The sequence below is a fragment of the Rattus norvegicus genome, chromosome 7 (assembly GCF_036323735.1).
Source record: "Rattus norvegicus strain BN/NHsdMcwi chromosome 7, GRCr8, whole genome shotgun sequence".
Lineage (NCBI taxonomy): Eukaryota > Metazoa > Chordata > Mammalia > Rodentia > Muridae > Rattus > Rattus norvegicus.
This window is the reverse complement of record NC_086025.1, coordinates 60,344,587-60,360,332: the sequence shown is the minus strand read 5'-3', so window position 1 is coordinate 60,360,332 and position 15,746 is coordinate 60,344,587. Positions and strand designations below refer to the sequence as shown.

Genomic DNA, 15,746 nt, shown 5'->3' with positions numbered 1-15,746 from the left:
CCCTGGGTATCGAGCTGACTCGATTACCTCTGCCTGGGAGACGTAAAGGAACTGAGTATCCTGCAGATGCTGCTTTTTCCCCCTTCTATATGGCGGATGCGCTCAGCTAACAAGGGAAGGAAAGTCTGTCTGCTCTGCAGACCAGGCCACCTCGGATGAGTCACCCGCCTCTGTGCACGGAGGATGGCCACCGAGTCAGACACTGGTAAACCACAGACTCAACCAGCAGCACTTCCTGAAGGCAACCCGGAGCCTACACAAGACCTGATGGTAAAGTAGACGGCACACAGAGAAGTGGCCCTGAAAACAGCCCCTGACCCTGGGTAGCTCCTCAATCAAACCAGCGCAGAGCTTCTCTCATTATTCTGCACGTAATTACACGGTAGGGCACACACAAGGAAAGATTTATTTTCACCCTGAAAACTGTCAAGTCTTAAAGGATCAACACATGACAGTTATTATCTAACAATGAAGTAAAATTAGCACATAATTAATCAGGGCCCTGACTAATTGCCAGGATCTTCTCTCAGCGCCAGGCATCACTGTGGCTAGTATTACTATTTTACCAGAGTCTGGAGAATAGGTGGATGGGTGCCTGCTGGTTCTTTCCCAAGAATAACAATGTTTTTAAACAGAAATGCCTGAGATGTATCATTAGTATATAAAGTCAGCCATGATGGTCTAAGATGACGTCAGTATCTATCACTCATGAAAGAGCGCAAAGTAACATAGTAACAAGTAAGTATTCCATAAGTGATCATCGGTCCAGCTCACTAAGACACCGGTTCCCATTGTTCTTTATGAATTATGATCCGCATGTGGAGGCCAAACCCAACCAATTAGCTATAAAACCCCAACTTCGTATTTGGACCCTGGGGTCTGAGAACCACAAACATAATTTAGGCTTCCTGGGTTGCAGGATAATTTTTTATTCTGTGCATCACAGCTTTATTAAGAAAATGGGTATTTATTAGACTTTTAAAATTAGAAGCAAATGTAAAACATATTTTTATGAGCACTTAGAAAAACGAGGCCTCATTTAAATTAATAACTTAATAGGCTCTAAGAAAGATGTCACAAAGACTGGCTGAAGACACTATTTTCCAAGAGTGTCACTCCCCTAGGTTAACCTTTGGCAAGCCATAAATTCTAGATGTCATGTAGTCCAATATGTCTATGCATGTGGAAACTAAGGTCTGGGAAGTGGAACCCAGGATAAAAAGCTCAAGAGATGAACCTTGGGAATGGACAGGTTCCTGGACAGAGAGTTTCTGGGGTGCACAGCCATCACTTGGCTAGGCATGGCTGCAAAGCAGCCTACTTCTCAAGGCAAAGACTGTTAAAAAAATATACTGGAGGCACTGAGGAGTTACAGTTTTAAAAAGGATAATCCAAGTAAAGATTTTCTAGACACTGACATGGAGTTAACTCGAGAACCTCAGGAGAGGCCTGTGGCCTAGATGGCCAGTCACTTCCTTAGAGCCTAAGACTAGGGAAACAAACTCACATTAATAGACCAGGACCAAAATATGGAGTGACACAAGGCTGGCTCACACATCCAGTCTTTATGAGAGCAGACAAGAGTCACCACCTCTGCTTGCCACCCTTAACAAGTTTAGGACCTAGAACTGAACAGGAGGCCACCATCTTGCCCTCAGTGCCAATACACAAGCTACTGATTTCTGCATAGAAGTTGCTAAACTCTTGGGTTATTTGAGGAGGGAAGTGACAGGCCAGGCCGACTGCTTCCCATTTGCCCCACCCTTGACTGTGCCTGGCATGCTCACCTGCACACAGTCCCTGTGCTACCTTTTCTGGTGAGAGCCAGGTGTGTTCAGCCAATGAGAAGCCTGATAAAACATGGGGAGAGAAAGAACATCTTTTTCGAGACTTCCTGCCACTCTGGCCTAGTGCTCATTTTAGTGGTTTCCCCAGCCTTGTCCCTGTATAGCTAGAAGGGCCAGCTCCTTCCAGAGGCTACTCCTGATGACTCTCATTCATTCCTTCATTCATTGTGGGGACATCTGAGCTGGTGAACCTCAGGGGCAGGGGGTAGGCAGGAACCATGGGATAAACAATGTCTTAAATACGCTGCCATTGACTGGGCAAAATTTTACACTGAAACCCAAGATAGCATTGTCTCAAACAGAAAATCCACATATTCTTTCAGAATAAATGGACTTCTGAAAGCACTCATCTTGCTTGACAGTCCTTTCTCCACTGTTTTCTATGGTCTTGGGGGGGGGTGGTGGATAAAAGTTAGCCTTCCTGGGAGAAGAGCAATGGAGACTCCCCTCCTAGGTCTCCTTTGTAAATGGAAGAAAGATTAGAGTGAAGTTCTTGATTGCATCAAGAGGGTTAGCCTTCCAAACTACTGAGCACCAGTAAGAAAATAATAAGTGAAAGGGGAGGAGGTGGGGGTGGGGATCCGAGAAGGACGGGAGAGTCAGGGGGACAGGACAGAGGCCTGGGCGGGACCTAAGGGAGTGATACAATTCCAGACAGCAGCCACTGCTGGGCAACAGCCATCCACATGTTTTAGAGTCCAGTCTTTGTCATTTCCAAAATCTTCACTGTTTAGGGAGAGGACCTATTACACTGTCAGCCACTTGGCCACATTTTTAAGGAGTCTATGATGCAATCATTCCCTACAATATGGAGGAAACTTCACCGTAACAAGTACCATTTACTTATGTGGTTAAAGCCCACTTCATCTTCTCCCTTCCACATGCTATTAAACTACATATACTATACTCTACCTCTATGTCATATACATACCTTTCTATATGTTATATACACTCCTTACTCTCTATACTTTATATATGTATATATATATACTCTATGTGATATATATGTACTACACTCCATATATTGTATATGTACTTCATATATACCATTTGACATGTATGTTATATAGATGGGGTATAGTATATATATCTTATATATAATGTATCTATGTGTCATACATGCCATATATATGTTATATAAAGTATAGTATACATGACACACACATAGAGCTTAGTACAGTTTATATATATATATAAAATATATTATATAATATCACCTGTTCTCTATATATAGTCTATATGGCATATATGACATGTATACTATATAGAGAGTATAGTATATATGATATAGAGGGTATAGTATATATAGCATATGCACACATACACACAAGTACACACACATACACACGCACATGCACATGTGCACACTCACACACACACAAAACTCCCAAAGCATATACATAAGAAGAAAAGTATCTGGGCTCTTGGGAGACAAATGCCAAGTCACTGTGGGGAGCTTGTTTGTAGGGCAGTGGCTTGGATCTCTCCACAAACTCACTCCATTCAGTCCCCTCTTCTCCCTTCCCCTCCTCTCCTCATCCCTTCCCTCTTCTCTCCAGCTCTCCAATATCCTGACTAGGCTATGCTTTTATTAAAAAAAAATAAAGTTCCAAAGTCAAAAAGAATGGTTTGAACATTCCTGGTTTAGATGGATTCTAGGCGCGCACACACCAGCTGTGGCTATGAACAAGTCTCAAGCTTTTCATCCTTCAATAGCACCGATTGTTCCTAAATGTATTTCTAGCCTTTAATCCCAGCACTCGGAAGGCAGAGGCAAGTGAATCTGTGAGTTTGAGGCCAACCTGGTCTACAGAGCAAGTTCTAGGACAGCCAGGGCCATACCAAACCAACCAACCAACCAGCCAAACAACCAAATATATTCCTGTCGAGATGCAGGAAGCGTGTGCTTCCCACATTTAATTCCAACCAGAATAACTTTCTTTTAAATCGTTTAATTCTTAAAGAGCAGGTAGACCTGAGCTGCTCATGTGCTCACCTGCTGTCACCTGCATTTGCCACGTAGAGCTTCCCCAGAAGGCAAACCACGATGAGGGCCGTGCAGCCACCGGATATATTATATGCACTCCTCTCCCGTTCAATTTGAAGGTCCTGGAGAAGAAAGTGAAGTCAGTGCGGTTGTGCAGGACTTGTGACTAAAGCAAGCCTTCCTCCTTTCAACTTGGCACAGTCTCACAGACTGGATGTGCTTTCAGAAGGGAACAGACAATCCTCAGAACCTAAAAGGCTTCTCTGGGGGGGTGTGTCACAAAACTCCAGGCCCCTGCAGACCGGAGAGTCGAACCAAAGGACAGACACACACAGACACACCAGGCAAACATGTGGAGAGGAAAATGTAAGTCCCAGCTAACAGACACCATGGCTCACGGGAGATCTATTCTGTGCACAGGCTGCCTAAGTTGCTAGGCAGGATACAGAGTAAGCAGAGGAATGACAAGTACCTGGATGTAAACCATGTTTTTAATACAAAACCTCGAATAAGGAGCTCCTTCAAGGTTCAGTAAAAAGAGGCAACCGAGAGAACGGACTCTCTGCCATTCAACGCAGAGGTTTCTGAACTCAGCCCCCTCCTCCGCAGCCACACTTCACACACTCCCAGTGCTGGAGCAGCCCACAGACACTTCCTTACGCCAGGCACCGGGCTGAGGGCCTTGCACGTGCAATCTCAACATATCGTCTGGACCATCGTTACTGACACGTTGTTCAGACGCAGAGACGTGAGAATACCACCCATATTCACCTGGATGGATCAATCTATAGTTAACCAGTTGTCCTTCAAAGCCTGTATGACCTGACACACAATGAAACAGTCTCGAGGAAAATTAAAGGCAGACCAACACCCTCGCTGATAGACAACGTTAACACCATTCTGCGTCACTGAAAGAGCCAACAGTCTGTGTCTTTGGGAAAACAGCGGCTGAGTGGTGACTCCTATTCCCTACACTCCTATTCCCTATTCACCCACTGCTGAGGCAGAGTGAGAGAGAAGGTAGGTTGGGTAAAAACTGTGAGAGGGAGAAACGGTACCCGGGATGCCCAGACAGTGCTGAGGTCTTGGGTATTTTTGTGAGTCCTAAAGTCTCAGAATTGAAGTTAGCTGCTTCCTGTGGCCTCCTCAGGAAAAGGCGGAGGGGGAAGGGGGGAGGAGGGAGGGGGGAGGGGGAAGTGGGGGAGAACATCTAATCATCCAGCATTGGACCACAGCGGCTGTGTTCCAGGTGTTAGGAGTAGGGACAGAACAAGCAATAGCTTCCCAAGCTGAGGAGGGCACAGACTGGGGCAGCAACTGCTTAAAAGAACACGGAAAAAGATGGCTTCCGCTGCCTATGCCTGCAGCCCTTGCATGCAGGAGCGTGATACAGAAGGCTGACTAGGGCTATTACTAAGACCCTATATAAAAACGGTAAATAAAGAGGTGGTTTAAAAGGCCATACAGGAGGGAGAGACTAACGTCGAGGACCAGAGCCAGGTTGAGGAGCTGAGGAGCCATGGTAAGGTACGTATGGGGGCTGTGGTGTGTGTGAGGCTGTGGTATGTGTGGGGGTCTTGGGGTGTGTGAGGGCTGTGGGAGTTTAAGAAAACCAAGAAGCCTTTTCGGGAGAAGACAGCAACTTCAAGGGCTACAGAGGGGCCGAGCATGAGCGCTGTTCAGTGGGCTACACTGCCTTTTAGCATTTACTTCCTTAAATGCTCTATAAACTGTTTCCTTAAGGAGTGCTAGGAAGATTAAATTCGGGGTGGGGGTTGAGGTCAGGTCTCAGCCACAGTCACAGGATCCTTACCACAGCCTGGAAATGTCACCATTGAGAGCAGTGGCCATTCTTGTCCCCTTCAGACCCTTGGCCTCTGTATCAGGGCCAGTTAAACATCGCTTTAGTAGTGTCTATGAATGGACCTATAAAGGAATGGACTTAACAAAAAAAGTCTGGATTTCTAAACCAACATCTCACCCACCACCTTACCCATGAGAGGAGAAACAGAGGCTCCTTCTCACAAATACCACATTTACCAAGCAGATGCACATCGAGATACTAAGAACCCTGGCTGCAGCTGACTGCCAGTGCTCTAGAGAGAAGCCTATGACATCATGTGCCAAGGATGGTAGGAAACTCAAGGTGAAGGGTAGGAGGGGCGTGTGGCTCTGTGGGGAAGTCTCTCAAGGAAGAGAGAGGAAAACACCAAGAGATCTGGGTTTTTCTGTTCAGTGTCTAGAATATAAAGAATCCCTCTGTGGGAAGATTTGTTCATTTTTTTTACATCAAAAGTTAAAAAGTTTGATGTATATATATTTAAAATATAATAAATATATAAAGTAGTAAACCCAAGTCCAGATCCACCATCACTATTTTTCGTATATTAAAAGGCACAGTTCAAGCTATGGAAAATTTTCCTTCTTACTTGCAATCAATATCCGTTGACTATGTAAGTCTGAATGAAGGGCACTATTTATTAAAGATTCTTGAAGCATCCAAGTGTTTGCATGCTGCATATGGATTGGAATCTGGATGGCGTTTGACAGGCTTAAGTGAATTATTAGTGCAATCCGAAAGAGGAAAAAGAAAACCCTACACAAAGAGTCCACGTTAAAGGGCTGTTCGTGGTAAAGAATTCTCTAGGGATCGAAGCAAATAAGCTTATTCTGGGTCACAAGTGGGAACGCTATTTATCATGTAAGAATGATTTTAAAAATGACTTAATCCTTGGGAGGGATCAAGACAGTGTTCAACAATAAGATGTTCTGTTACAGCAGTGGAGTTCATATTTACTTTTAATGCTGGGGAACATTCTGGTTACTTTATTCAGCTTGTACCTTAAGATAAATTAACAGTATGGTTCTGCGTGTGTGTGTGTGTCTGTGTGTGTGTAGACAGACAGACAGACAGACACACTTTATTCAATTTGCTCCTGCCTTTCCTATATTTCAACTGTATATTATTTCTCTACCTCTCCCTGAATAAGCAATGTTACTTTCTTACGGAGAATGGATTCGAGACTAGCTACTTTTGAATCCAAGCAACCCTGCTTCCTCCCACATGCATGGTCTGACCAGCCCCTCCCCCACACCTGTGAGGGAGGCACACGTGCACACACAGTACTTAGAAGTGTGTTCTCTGCCAGCACTGTCGCTGGGATGTTTCTGCAGACTTCATCCCCTGAAGAATTCACTGACATTAACACACACTCTTCCATTTCTTCTAAAACTGTGTGCAACTAGAACAGATTCTAAAAATAATTGCTTCTCTCCCCTCCTCCCTGGAAGCCAAAATAGCACATTTTATTTTTTTTTCCTACCCACACCACCTACTCCTCTCTAGAAGATTCAGAAAATCTTTGTACTAAAAGGAACATTAAAGGACCATCTGGGTGGCTCTTTTACTATGAGATTAAACACGATAAATGCAGTCAATAAAGATATATTTACTGTGGAATGAACCACTTTTCCCTTTCCTCAGTCTTTCAAATCGGGCTAAGCTTTTTGCACTTTTACAAAAAATAAAAAAATAAAAAAAATCACACTGTCTATTTTTTAAGCCCTTGAGTTTTCAGTATCTTTTTCACAAGCTAACGTGATCAGGAGAAAAGCTGCCTACTGCTGTGTGCTGAACAGGAGCTCCAGGACTTCTCTCCATTTTAGTTGCCGGTGGATTCCAAGACATACAGCTAGAATGAGGAGCTAGCAAACATCTACCTACTAATTCCTTCCAAGTGTGGTCTACATGGGAAGGGACCAGAGAACTGAGTCTCTGACTGCTCAGTCCGGGGTCCCAATGCCCAGTGGAGGCAACGTGTTACTGAGAGGAGCTGAGTTATTCTGTTGCAACGGCTTAGACAATATGTTAGGGCGAGGCTCGTCTCTGAGTCAAAGAAAAGAGCCAATTCTTACGCTGCCTGCTTTTATTTGCTGTTTTTGTTGTTGTTGTTGTGGCAAGGGGTGGGGGCAGAGAGTGTGTGTAATGTGAGGCTCACTCAACAGGAAAGAGCTGCAAGAAAGAAAAAAAAAGCATATTTATCATCCGGAATGGCTGTAATTTGATTTGAAAGTCTCAGAGATGACGTGACTCCAGGCTCAGCCTTTGTTGCTCACCAGTTCCAGGTTGTGAAAAGAAAGCGCTGCGGGTCAGCAGAAGAAAGCCAGCGCCAGGCAGTTTTAATATACCTGGCAGCTCCCCCTGGCTGGGTTATAATATGGCTCTGAGCATGCTGCTAATAGTGTCAGTCACAAATAATAAGCTTCTGCATGGTTTCAGTATCCGGGTCTCATCCTGGCTTATTCTGAGAACAAGGCCATCTGCCAGCTAGGCAATGAGTTTCAAAGAGAAGAAGGAAAAACAGAAAAACGGGACTGTCCAATATCGCCACCTGCTGACTGCTGTGGAATTACAGGCCCATCCCTTCCTAGAAGAACTTCCAGCTGCAAACAAAGACTAAGCTTAAATAAAGAAGTTTAAACTTACCGTGAGTAGGCTGATTGAAATTCTAGACTTTATAAATTAGCAATTACCTTTGCATTCATTCTTATGATTGTATAATGTCGTTATATACTGCCCACACTTTCCAGTACTAGAAAATATGTAGTAGCCTTACAAGTTAAAACATTGTTACTTTGGGGGCTGACTAAACAACTCAGTAGTTAAGAGCACTGACTGCTCTTCCAGTGGGCCGGTGTTTGATTTCCTCAATCCACGTGGTGTTTTCCAACCATCTATAACTTGAGTTTCCAAGGGGGATCTGACACTTTTTTTTTTTTTTTTGGATATTGCACACATGTGGTACACAGACGTACATGTAGACAAAACACCCATATAGATAAAACAAAAATAAATCCCATGAAAGCTATTTTCTCCCTTATTAAAAAAATTACTAGGACATTCTCAGTTGCAAAGAACTTGCATGCATCATGTTACTGGGAAAACTGGGGTTCCCTTCGGGGTTCTCAATAGAAGAATTTTGAAATAGAGTCAGAAGAAGGAAGCCTCTGGACAATTTGTTTGTAGGCTCTGAGAGGAAAAACAGGAAGCCAGGCAAGCTGTAATCTTGGCAGTCGAGGAAGCAGGAGAGAGAAATCTGTGCCTTTTGAGGTAGGGTCCAAGAAGGCTGGCATGTTCAGCATCGGAGGCTGGCAGAAGAGGGAGGTCTTCAGAGAAAAGTGAGGAAGCTCAGAGTATCAGGGTTAGGCTTGAAAAATAGTTAGGCCTGAGGAAGAAGGAAATGGAAGGGTAGGAGCTCACAGGGTGGAAGCTCCACAAGGCCCTGCACTGAGGGAAGGGCTTCTGTTAAGTACAGTATTTTTTAAAGGCTTCCATAGCTTTAGCATGCCCTCAGGTGAACCATGTGTCCCGTGAGGCAGGTGTTTGGCACCACAAGCTAGGTTAATTCTTGGGGAAGGAGAAAATGGGTGCAGTGTTCTGAAGTTTGGGCAGATGGCCACTCAAGGCCAGAGGTGGATTCCATTCTTTGGGCTAAGAGGAAGTAGCTTAATGGTCTCAACAGAACACTGGCACTCCCATCTGATAAGTTCAAATACTACAGGGGCCAGTTTAGATTCCTCCCTCTCTAGGGCTACCAGGGAAATGACAGGTGAGGTCCAAAATCGGCCACAGGGAGGGGCCCATCCTCAATGGCTTCTAAGCTCAAGAAGATCTGCCTGGCTACCTACCTAACAATACTGAAAGGAAGTCAGTGAGCATTCGGAGAGTCTCTCAGCTTTCTCCTGAGCTTAAATCTTGTAGGTGGTAAGCTCAAAGGCTTGTCTGGCTTTGTTCCCAATCTTTGACAGCCACTCTAGTGATGGAATTAACTTCTTCTATGACTCTGAAGTGTTGTCTATTCAACCCAAACATTCTTTGTAGAGGGTTGTGCAGGGTGTGTGAGAGTAGGGATGGGGGTGGTTGGAACTAGGACTCAGAATGGTTATCTCATTCACACCTGTCACCCTGGGCCAGGAAACAATCAAGCTGCTGACCTAAGCACTGTTAGAAGGCGGACTTGAACCCACAAAATTGGAGATAAGGAAATTGGTTGCATTTAGCATTTCAAAAACAAACAAACAAACAAACAAACAAACAAAACAAAACAAGAAATTCCTCCAAGCTTTGCTTTGAGACAGAGAATCCCTAAATCATCTATTAGCAGGAGAACCAGGGAAGAAAACGGATTTACGGATTTTATATGAGGTGACAGTAACCTTTCAGCTATTATTTTGAGGCTACTGAAACAATTTCTATGCTGTCAATTCTGAAGATCACCCCATGCAATCAGTGGCTAAATTTTGGAGATTCTCCTTTCAAGAGACCACAGTCAGTTTTCTGTAGTGGAAACAGGAATTGGCCTTCTCAGTAGGAAGTCAGATCTAAGACATGACATGACAAAGGGGCTGTCGAGCTAAACCTGTCCCTAAGAGCTTGCATGGTGAGTGGTCAGAGCTAGAAATCATGCTAGTGGTCAGAGGTCACCACCTCTCTACACCTCTCACACTGTTCAGGCAACTTGAGCAAAGGAACTGTTTCAGAGAAGTTCAGAGTGCTTGTTCAAATCATGCCTTTTTTTCTTCTGTTGGTCTAAATTTTGTAAAAACTACCCATGTGCCTTAGAGATGGGTGGTCCTTTTTTTCTGGCTAGGGATTTCCAAATACATTTTGGAGTGCTATCATCATTTTATTACTGGCTTTGACATCATTTAGAACATCACAGTAATGTAACTGGGATATGGCACAATATTACAGTGATCAGTAGCTTTTAAGGCCACAGAGGAATGGGCACCACCTTCCTTCTCCCTGGAGAAGAGTAGGAAAGGAAACTATCCAACTGCTCTGTTCTTTCTTACACCTCCTGGTCAAAAGGGTGGAATCTACCTCTGGCTCTGGGTAGAGACACAGTGGTCCACTCTGCTTCAAAGATGAGAACATTATATACTTCTCTCTATTTCTTCAGGAGCAAGTCTAGCCGGGCCTGTCAATCATCTGGACAGGAGCCCAACCCAGGAAATCCAAGTCCTATGCTAAGGTGATGGGAAGAAAATTGTCCCTCTCATTAGATAATGCATTTACTATTCCCAGGAGTCCCCACTTGTCTGGGCAGCCTCAGTACTTCCCCTACAGAGGGAACTGTTCAACTTGCCTGCTCTCCTGAGTTTCAACTCAGAAGTCCAACTCTCATTTCTCTCCCTCCCATTTGCATTTCACTCATTGAATAACTGACCATTTCTATTTTCTTCTATTACCATTCAGGTCCGACAAAAAGTTGTTTCTTAGCAAATGTTTATTGACTGGGCAGATTACATAAAAATGACATATCCTAGGTATCTATTCACACACACACACACACACACACACACACACACACACACACACACACACACTTTCACAAGAAAATTTCAGGCAGTTAACTAATGTTGAAAACTTTGAAGGCTTGGGCTCCTTTTTGGGTATTTATCTGAATAAACTTCCCATTAGAAGTGCAGCTGGTCCTGGAAGGTCTTCATCAATGCGACACTGGCCTCTAGTGGACGGACTGGAGAATACAGCAGTTCCGAGCAAAAGAAGTTTGGCAGCCCCCAGCAGCCACTGACAGAAATTAAAGTCTTGAAGTCACTCATCCCCATTCCCATTTTTCGATCTCTTCTCTCACTACAGGGAGAGGTCACTGTCAAGTCATTGCCATCACTGGCATCCAGACATACCTGCCAACATCTTATCTTCTACACCAGCCAGGGGCAAGTGTTTTACACCAAGGTTCCATAGGAGTAAACTTTTCTACCTTGACTCCCAGTTTTCCTCCTAACTCTTCTTATCCACAGGAAGTGCCTTTTAAAGTCCTCTGTAATCAAAGGGCAGGTGTATGTGTTCAGAGATGAAAACAGACCAAGGAAGGGTGAGCTGGCACTACACAGAGGTAAACTTGAGCTATTAGTATAGAAACTTCGTTCCTTAAAAACACATCAGGAACCATGTTCACTATTGCCCAGTTTCCTCCTCTGACCAGGGTATGGAGTGGGGCTTTCTGGTCCTGGACCGACCGTGAAGGAGGACATCACTTTAGGTGACATTTCTAGCCACCTGTGCTTTCCTGACGTCACCAAGTTCAGGTTTTAGAAGCACTGCTGACCACTGGCCTCCGGAAAGTCTTTCTAAACACTCTTAAGTAGTTTCTGCTCTATCCACACACAGGTTGCTGCTCAGGGGAGAGAATCGTTGGAAACACAATGCTTGCCTCAGTAAAAAGTGAAGTCAGGGCTGGAGGAGGGTAGGGGAAGGGGAGAGGTCTCTCTGACAAGGCATCCATGGCCTTCCTGCCAGGCAGAGGGATAGCCAGGGCCACTCTACCTGATTATATGCTCAGGATTCAGGCCAACATGCAGGGTGCTGCATTCCTTGACCTGACCCACTCAGACAGCAAAGCGCGAAGGAATCCAGGCCCTGGAAAAACAAAAGCCACATCGACCTCTTCCCTCCCCTCCGTTTTCTCCAGGCACAATCAGTTAGAATTGTTACACCACAAACCAAGCCTCACCCCTTCCACCCCATTTCTCTGAAACAAGGTTTCACTGTGTAGGTAGCCTTCCTTGTCTGGCCTGGAACTGGGTATGTAAACCAGGCTGGTTTCAAACTTAAGAGGTCTGCCTGCCTCTGCCTACAAGGGCTGAGAATAACCACACCAGTCTGTGCCCAGTTGTAAAGGAAGGGACTTGTGACTGTTTTACTAGACATGGTTTCCCAAACACCTGGACTCTGTACATACATAAAACAGATGGCAGTCCACACTCACATTTCAATTAATTTGAACCATACCGTCTGATGAAACAGAAAGGACAAGGCATACATTTAATAAGTAGAATGTACCCTGTGTGCGCCCTCTTTCATGGTCTTAATTTCTGCTGGCAATTATTCTAGACACTGTATCTTGCTATGACTTTTAATAAGCTTGGTTGTCGAAGAGAGATATGCAGGAGAAAGAAGGCAGGAAGACCACGGCTTCAGGGACACTTTCCCAGCAAGGAAGTTTTGGCGTGAGCTACATCAGTCAGTGATACCTACCATTTCCTTGAAGGCGCTCTCCAGGGCCCCGATGACCAAACACTCATGAGGAATCTTCTTCTCCGTGAAGAAGCGCGTGGGTGGTGTGCTGGGGGAGCCGGGGGCACCCACCCCTCCACGCAGTGAGGCTGCGCGGGTTAGGGTCCTGCCATGGGCCGGCGTGCTCTCTGGCTCCTCCCCTAGGCAGGTCGGGGGAAGGATGGCGGAGTTCTTCAGGATCTCCACGATGTCCTGCAGCTGTTGTGTGATGTGGTGCTGCAGCAGGCGCGATGCCACCACAGCAGCACCTGAGCCTGCGTGGCCATCAAACAGGGACCAGTAGTGGCAGGAGATGCCCTCAGACTCCTGGGGAGAGAGGGAGACAGAAAAGAAGTGAGGACCCAGGTAGCCTCTGCCTGGCCATGCTCATCTGATTGATATGTCTCCGGTCTAAAAATCATGGGATCAAACACGGTGAAAACGCACAGAGAAGGCCCTTAGGGTAGTCACTGCTGTATGGACACCCACAGGATGCAGTGGTCTCAGCCTTCCCACCTAGGGCAGGGGCTCAACTCATCAGTCAGTTTAACTAGGTCATTGCTTAGAGGAAATTGTGTAACTCTAATTAGGTGTCTAGCGTTTGTGATAAAATTTCATACGAAAGATCAAGCCTGTAGGAGTCCGGCTTTCAATCTAACTTCTCACCTCCCTGATGTTGCAATCCCAGGCCGGATTTGGCCTTAGAGTCTTTGGAGAAAGCCCTTTCCCAAAGTAGTAAGTAGACCCGTTTTCCTCAGTCAGTGCCCTTACCCTCTTGGATAACTGTCCCTTCTTCCTTCTGTATCCTGAGGTGTTTTATTTTGCTTTTTTTTAAAGAAACAAATTGAGTATGTATGTATGTATGTATGTATGTATGTATGTATGTATGTATGTATGTATGGTATTGTATTTCTATGAGTACACTGTAACTCTTCAGATACACCTGAAGAGGGCATCAGATCCCATTACAGATGGTTGTGAGCCACCATGTGGTTGTTGGGATTTGAACTCAGGACCTCTGGAAGAGCAGTCAGTACTTTTAACCACTGAGCCATTTCTCCACCCCCATCCTAAGTTCTTAAGACTTGCTTCTCCCCTAGCCCTGAAAATCTAGTGCAGTCTACACAACATGCAACGGATAAATCTGCTTTCTCTATGTCCCTCTGCCTCAGTTTCCCAAGTGACGTCATCTATGTGCAGCCTGTGTATCTTCCTCTCTCATGGATTTAGTTCATGCCAGCCCCCCTCCCGTGTGTGTGTGTGTGTGTGTGTGTGTGTGTGTGTGCACATATGTGTATGTGTCTATGTAGATGGGTCTGAGTGTGTGTGTGTGTGTATGTGCATATATGTGTGCATGTGTCTATGTAGATGGGTATGAGAGTGTGTGTGTGTGTGTGTGTGTGTGTGTGTGTGTGTGTGTGTGTAGGTTGACACTGAGTGACTGCTGACTGCTATTAACTTCCACCTTAATTTTTTCCAAAAGATTGTTTTAAAGTTTGGGTATGTGTCTGTCGTGTGTGTATGGGTGTGGGTTCCCAAAGGTCGGAGGCATAGATCTTTCTGGAGCAGGACTTACAAGCGGTTGTTAGGTGCATGGATTGGGAGCTGGGAGTAGAACTTAGGCTCTCAGCAAGAGCTGGCTACACTCTTAACTGCTGAGCCAGCAGTCTCCTGTGTTTGTGGAGCCAGGGTCTCTCACTGAGCTGAAGCTCATAGAACCTATGGTTCCCTTGTTAGCTAACCTGTCTGGGCAGAAGGCCCTGTCTCTGCTTCCCTCCAGCAATGGGGTTTGGGGCACACGATACCACACCCGGCTTTTATGTAGGTGCTGGTGATCTGAACTCAGGTCTTCATGCTTCCACATCAAACACTTTAGCCCACTAAGCCATGTTCCCTGTCCCCCGAGAGTGGCTTCCTAGAAGTCTTCAAGGTGAACACTTTTAGAGACCACACAGCTAAATTACACATGCAAGCTAGGCATTGTGGCAGACACCTGCAACCCCAGCACTCGGAAGGGGGAGATGAATGAGGAGGTGAGTCGAGATCCTGCCTTGAAACACCCCTAAAACATACAAGATGTGCATAACGGGCCCGGTTGTAGACGGTGTGATAAAAGATTGGTTTAAAAGAAGGCATAGGCAGGGGTTGTTTTTTTAATAATCCAGGGCAAAACCAGCCAAATCAACAGGAGGTCAGTCAGCTGTACAGGAAGAGGTTCTTGGTACTGGGAGGCCTAAGCTGAGAGCTTCAGAGAAGTTCATCTGTAAGAAGGGGAGGGCATCGCATTGCTAGACAATAGAGACACCAGGGGCAGAGACTTCGGGGAAAGCCTCCAAGAGGAAACCAGACCACAGTCACGTGACCCCATGGGGCTGGGAGGTGGGGAAGGAGGGAGAGCAATTTGACTTCCTGGAGTATTGGTAAGGCCACTGATCCCTCCCCACAGCACGCTTTAGCCTACAAGTCCCAAAAGGCCATCCACGGAGGTGGTGACACCCAAGCTATATTATGAAGACTAAGACATGTTTGGGAGTGAGGATTCCAGCTAGAAATCTGCGCCCTGAAATGAATTCGATCAAATTCAGACAGAAGCACATATACTTAAAGCACTGTAAAGCACACAGGGGTATAACTGGAAGCCAAACTCAGAACCAAGGGCGACAGGAAGACAAATGCCTTAAGGATCGGGCGTTTGCATGCTAACCCCACTTTCACGCACATGGGCTGGGTGGGGGATTGCACTGGTTTAGCCCCAGCTGGGTCAGGTAATGACGTGGCAGCCAAAGGCACGTATCTTACTGCTGTGGTTTCCTGACACGAGTCGCAGGCG

The 15,746-nt window shown here is 45.5% G+C and overlaps 1 protein-coding gene and 1 long non-coding RNA gene across 3 annotated transcripts in view; one reads left to right on the top strand and one right to left on the bottom strand.

Moving 5' to 3' along the window:
- Ppm1h (protein phosphatase, Mg2+/Mn2+ dependent, 1H) overlaps nt 1-15,746 on the bottom strand; it is a 260,861-nt gene that overhangs the window by 124,615 nt on the left and 120,500 nt on the right. For both annotated transcript variants that reach the window (NM_001271079.2, XM_039079145.2), the window contains exons 3-4: nt 12,899-13,243; nt 3,844-3,956 (exon numbers count right to left, since the gene is read on the bottom strand). In NM_001271079.2, coding sequence (NP_001258008.1) covers nt 3,844-3,956; nt 12,899-13,243 — 458 coding nt within the window. The remainder of the gene's footprint in view (nt 1-3,843; nt 3,957-12,898; nt 13,244-15,746) is intronic.
- LOC134479882 (uncharacterized) lies at nt 4,595-11,208 on the top strand. Its single transcript, XR_010053726.1, has 2 exons — nt 4,595-5,361; nt 7,840-11,208. It is a non-coding gene; the product is annotated as an uncharacterized LOC134479882 (long non-coding RNA).